The 6,324-nt window shown below is 37.8% G+C and overlaps 1 protein-coding gene across 1 annotated transcript; it reads right to left on the minus strand.

Annotated features, from left to right (window-relative positions):
• Positions 1-2,594: 2,594 nt before the first annotated feature.
• LOC131195911 (proto-oncogene Mas-like) lies at positions 2,595-5,830 on the minus strand. Its single transcript, XM_058178207.1, has 4 exons — positions 5,742-5,830; positions 4,907-4,994; positions 4,070-4,130; positions 2,595-3,920 (listed from the first exon to the last, which is right to left on the minus strand). The coding sequence occupies exons 2-4, from the start codon at positions 4,932-4,934 to the stop codon at positions 2,924-2,926; spliced, it is 1,086 nt and encodes a 361-aa protein (XP_058034190.1). The 5' UTR covers positions 4,935-4,994; positions 5,742-5,830; the 3' UTR covers positions 2,595-2,923.
• Positions 5,831-6,324: the final 494 nt, after the last annotated feature.

Consider the following 6,324-nt stretch of genomic DNA (forward strand, 5'->3'; position numbering starts at 1 on the left):
GGCAACGAAGCCTCCGCAGCTTGCCAAGTCCCTTCGAGGTTTATCAGGGCAGGCAGGAGTCCAAGTTGTGACTTCAGCGATAGGGTCCGGTATCAGCAAACTCGATAAGACTTTGCTTGACTCAAGGTTGGAATGCCAAAAGCAGGTCCTTTATATAGGCTGTGGGGTGTGGCTCCATGACTCAGCATTTATCCAGGCCTGCCCCACCCCTCCTTCTGCTGGTGTCGCCTCTCAGATCTCCGGAAGCGAGGATCCTCCTACTCTGAATTGTCTTCAGCTGGATCTGCTGTCACTAATTCCAGCACCTGGCTGCCTTCCTGCTCCCACGCTGTAGGAGTGAAGTTTATTGGGCTTGTCCGTTCACTCCTGGAATCCTCTCCGGGCATGGGGCCAGGACCAGGGGCTGGAGGCATGACAGGCCGTTCATCTTCATTATCAGACTCGGAGTCTGATAACCGGCCCGGTTGGAGACGGGAGGGGCCCGGCTAAGGAGAGGAGGGAGGATGAGTCACAAAAACTGTGTTGTGTAGATGTCCTGTGTTTTCCTATGGCTACTGAGATGTAAATTTCCAAGTTGCTTTCCCAAAGGATTCATGTAATGCTGGATGATTTTTCTTCTTTTTCCTGTCGACCTGCCAAGAGTGATGTTCTACTTCCTTGAAATTACTCCAAGTTCATAGCCTGAGAAGTCATGCTACAACAATAGCACTTAGACACATATACCACTTCACAGTGCTTTACAGCCCTCTCTACGTGGTTTAAAGAGTCAGCATCCTCATTTTACAGACCTCAAGTCCACAAGTCTTAAAGGGACCAATGCTGGAGACCCCTGCTCTATCTAGCAATCAGACAAATCCTGTGAAGGTTTTAGGGACCATCCCTTCTAGACCGCTTCCTGCATATCCCTTCTGAAATCATATCCCCAATTCCATAACACAAATCAAAGTAAATATTTATTTTTGTCAATAGACTAGAAAAAAAGGGTAGAATGCAAACAAAAGTTAAAAAAATACATAAACGTCAAAAAATATTTTGAAAATCTACTATCTATATCTATGTCACCTATATATATCTAGCTACCTACATATCTGTTGTCTCTATCTCTAATGTATCTCTATCTCTATCTATACCTCTACCTCTTTCTACTACTTGATCTACATCTATCTATCTATCTATCTATCTATCTATCTATCTATCTATCTATCTATCTATCTTCTATCTATCAATCTATCTATCTATCTATCTATCTATCTATCTATCTATCTATCTATCTATCTATCTATCTATCTATCTATCCATCCATCCATCCATCCATCCATCCATCCATCCATCCATCCATCCATCCATCCATCTATCTATCTATCTATCTATCTATCTATCTATCTATCTATCTATCTATGCAGTGCTATCTTGGTACTCATTGTTAATTGGTTCTGAGAGACAGGATGAGTGCCAAAGAAAATGTCCCCATAAGAGTAATACAGTGAGTCATAAGGCAGCCAGCACCAACAAGTTCCAGATTGCACATTGAGTACCAAAGAAACAATGAGTACTGGGACAAAATTTTCATGGCAAAATGTGTCAACCAAATTCAATGAGTTTCAAAGCAGTTGAGTATCAGGGTGCCCCTCCTCTCTCTTTCTCTTTCTCCCTCTATCATCTATCTATCTATCTATCTATCTATCTATCTATCTATCTATCTATCTATCTATCTATCTATCTATCTATCTACAGAAACACACACATACACACAATCCTTTAAAAACCACCTTTAAAAACCACCTCTATTCCAAAAGTAGCCATACAGAATTACAGAATACAAACTCAAATAAGGTTTGTGTTCAGAAAGATCTACTAAGGTCCTCCTATTCCAGAAATTTGCCAGGTGAGGTTAGTGCCAGCTAAAAATAATAATAATAATAATAATAATAATAATAATAATAATAATAATAATAATAATAATAATAATAATAATAATAATAATAATAATAATAATAATAATAATAATAATTTAATTTGTATACCGCCCTTCTCCCGAAGGACTCAGGGCGGTGAACAGGCAAATAAAATACAAACAGAAACATACAAGAAATAAGAAATAAGAAACAGAAATAAGGTCTTGAAATATTTATAAAAGATTGCCTGGAAGGAAGACTTACAATGATAGAAGCTACATATCTTTAGTGAGGAAAAAAAGCCACTAATTAATGATTATTAATAATGAATTCTAATTTTAAAATGTTTTAGTTTCAAAACTGAATGTTATCCTGTCTGAATTTTTTCAGAATCAAAAATGGCACATTTTATTCCAAGAAACTGAACATTTTTCCCTTCTCTTTCATCTCCGCTATATGTCTATAAATTTGCATGTCACAAAGAAAAATGCATAAAATAAATTACACATTTAAAATATTTCATTCAGTTAGACCTAATCTTAACGCTACCTGTGTTTCTATGAAAGTAAGACCAGGTTTTATATTAATTTTTGCTCCAAAGGGCTTATTTTCCAATTAGGTCTTATTTTTTTGGGGGGGGAAACGGTACTAAATGCGACCCTTTGGCTGACAATCTTAACTGGGGTTTATTTGGGGGGGGGTGTAGGGCTTACATTACAAGCATCCTGGAAAGATATTCTAGGGCTTGTTTTCCGGTTGGGTTTTATTTTTAGGGAAAAAAGAAGTGAATTATGAAAAAGGAACTACATCAGTTAAAACATTTCCTCTTGAATAAGTTCTTTGAACTTCTTTGGAAAAATGAGGACACAGCAGTACTTCCTGTTTACATAGTTTTTGTCGTTAAGTACTTTGCTCAGTAAATTGTATCACATCTGTATGTTCTTAGGGAAAGCACATATGATGTCCCAAATAAACTTGTACCTTAAAATATTTTATATGCAATATTTATGGCTCTTCATAATTGGCTTTTATTTTGTGGTTTCCTGCTCTTCGGTGCTTCCCGTCTCATCCTTGAAGACTCTTTGCAGAGCAACTTTGTAAGATGCTCTGGGCTGATCCTTTCCCCTCTTCTTCCTCCCCACTAAGAAATAAAGAAGAGGGTTGATGCTGCTGTTGAGAGTGCCACACCCTACCCCAATGGTCAGGAGGAGGGGATTATAGGAAACAAAATATTCAAGGACATAAAAGACATTCATTGGGAGAGAAAACAGGAGGAAGAAGAGGAGAGCCAGCAAGATGGTGATAAGAAGTTTCCTTTGATTGCGATGCACTTTAGACCTCATATGAATCCAGAGGGTCACAGTGGACACAACCATGAGAGGCGTACAAAGTAAACCATTCACAATCAGCTGGTAAAACAAAGGTGAACTTCCATAGGTTCTGGTCTGGTGGAGAATGAAGTGCACCATAGAGAGCAGGAAGGAGAGGATCCAGATGAGGCCACAAACAAGTCTGGATAAATATGGAGGACGATGGCAGCGATGCCAGAGAGGGAAGTGAACAGCCACACACCTGTCCAGGCTGATGGCCGTCAGCAGAAACTGGCTGGCAGAATAAGTGAAGAAAAAGAACTCAAAAAGTAAGAAGAAAAAGGCATTGATAAGGTATGTTTGGTAACTCAGAGTAAACACTGACACAAATATAGCTGCAGTAATGAGGGATGTGATGACCCCAAAATCTGCGATGGAGAGATTCAGGATGAAAGTGGTGAAAGGATTCCTCTTAATGGAAAAGGCCAGGAGATAAATCGTCGTTCCATTTCCCACCAGGCCTAAAATGCAAATAAGGGCAATGAAGACATTGAGAAGATTTTGTGTTAAATTATCAAACAGTTGATCATAAGGAGAAGAAAACATTTCTGGTATTTTAGAAATATTTGGAGCAATTCCAGTAGCATTGAAATTAAAGTCGACCACTTTAGAACCACTTTCAGGATTTAGAGGTTTTCGAAATTTGTTCTGTATCCTAATAACACAAAGAAAGAAAAAGAGAATCAGTCCTTGTTAGTGAAATACATACATACTGTAGGAAGGCCCACCCGCTTCCAAGATTAAAATATTCTTTATTCTTAATATTAAAAAGAGGCAGAATATTTTGTATCATAATATACTTACTCGTGTATTCCCTGTATCACAGTAAGGAAGTCCTTTAATTTTATTCTGATTACTGTATTACCTAAGGAAGCAATTATAGTAAGTCATTATTTTGTTCAATAAGAGCAGGCAGCCAAAATGCAAATGTGCTTTAGAAACTTCATCCACATAGATTTCTTTCTTCCTGAATGGGAGTCTGCGAAGATATAAATAAAATAATCTCCAGTAGTTTTTTCCCCCCTCTCATTGTCCAGATGATCGTTAGCCCATATTCAGTCCTTGTGATCCTCTTAGCTGCCCCAACATTATTTAACCTGATCATTAATTCAATTTTTTTAAACGTTCATTTTGAATAGGAAACTATTTTCCCCACCCTTGCTTTTCCTTCATTTTCAGAAATACTTTTATCCTCTAATTATTATTTTTCCCAATTAAAGAAGAATGAAAAGGTTGACTCCATCCATTGTGTCCTTCCAAAGGAGAATTCTGGGAGGATGTGTCCTGCAGGAAGTTATAGATATCAGTGTGTTGATATTCTTAAACTCTCTTATTTGATGAAAAATACCATCCTAAATCATTTTGTGAATACACTCACTGGATGTTTTACAGATTAATAGATTAACAGAGTTGGAAAGGACCTTGTAGATCATTTTGTCCAACCCCCCAACATAAGCAGGAGACTACACCATTTCTGACAAATGGCAGTCTAATCTCTTCTTGGAAGCTTCCTGTAATAAAATGCTGAAGCAATCCACAACCTCAGGAGAGTTTCAATTTTGGAATAAGCTCACAAAGCATTATGAACCCTTCAGTTTTTCTTTATCAGTAGTAGCCATATAGTTTTCATGATGTTCCTACCTCCTGAGTAATTAAATAGCTGCTCCATTGTGCAAAAAGTGTTGTTTCCTTGCTTAGAGGAGTTCACGTCCGTTGATACAGTGGACCACTTGTAGGCGGATGACATGATTAGAAGTTAGACAGGAAAGAAAGATAAAGCTTTTGAATATAGGGTGACATGATTAAAAGCTAGAGTATGAGATAGAAGTAAAGGGCATATTATTGTATTACATTTTAGTTGATAAAATGGAAGTAATCATGAGGAAGTAAAATCATTATAAGAAAGCAAAGTGTTCTTCTAATGGTCAAAATGGCTGAAAGAAATTGTATTCTTGCCGTCCACACACGAAGCAATAAAATGTATTTACAGTCCAAGACCAAATGCAATCGAAAGGTCATGAATACGTTACAATAACCCCAAGAAAGACATTTTTAAAAATGAGGAAGTATCTTCAGAAAATGGGGCCCTTTGTCAGTTAATAACAATAAAAGGAGAAAAGAATTTGTAAAAACATATTAAAGTTTATTGGACTCAGAGATGAGAAGACTGGTGTCACACCAGTCTGGAAAAGAGTTGCTGGAAAAATTGAGTTTAATGTCTCTGGAGATTTGTAATCATTGAAATCATGGTTGTCCCAAAAGTCAACTGGACTTTCTTTGTATTTTCTTTGAAAACATTCTGCTACTCATCCAGGATCTTCTTTGGTTCTTAGTTAAAGTGAGTTTCATCAGACAATCCTGTGGAATTAGTTGATAACATCCCAATGTTCCCCGAGTCTTAGCCTGAACCCAAAATGGGGAATTTTGGAAATAACAAATTACCAAAGCACAAACTCTGCCTTTGTTATAGCCATACCTGATAATGATAGGAGGAATCTCCAGAAGGAAGAAGAGGTCTTTTCCAGAATCTAAGGACGAGATCTTTTTCAGTGAATCCCGTTGACCTTCCCTTGATGCAAGTACAATCAAAAAGGAGAACTGAGCTGGACCAAGCAGCAAACGTTCACAGAAAACTTGTGATATTCTTTTCTGAATTCTACATGTTTAAATGTTATCGCACACAATATGCAAAAGAAGTGGTTAAAGAGGCAATCATATTTTGAAAGAAGGAACAACCAAAAGGCACCTGATAGAGAAGCAACCTATTCTGGAGATCGAATTTCTTGAAGTCCAGGACCCTTAAAGGAAAGGAACATCTTACGGAAGGAATTATGAATCATTCATTCCTAAGCCATTTTGTGAATGCGCCCACTGAATGTTTTACAGCAGGCCTATCAAACTGGTGGCTCATGGGATGGATGCGTCCTGGACACCCACCCTGGCTCCGCAAAGGCAAAAAAAGTTGTGGTACGTCACAATATGTCACCTGATGTGATCAGGTACACGTCACAATACATCATGTGACACCTATATTTTACAGATCAATAGAGTTAGAAGGG

This window comes from Ahaetulla prasina, chromosome 3, assembly GCF_028640845.1.
Source record: "Ahaetulla prasina isolate Xishuangbanna chromosome 3, ASM2864084v1, whole genome shotgun sequence".
NCBI lineage: Eukaryota > Metazoa > Chordata > Lepidosauria > Squamata > Colubridae > Ahaetulla > Ahaetulla prasina.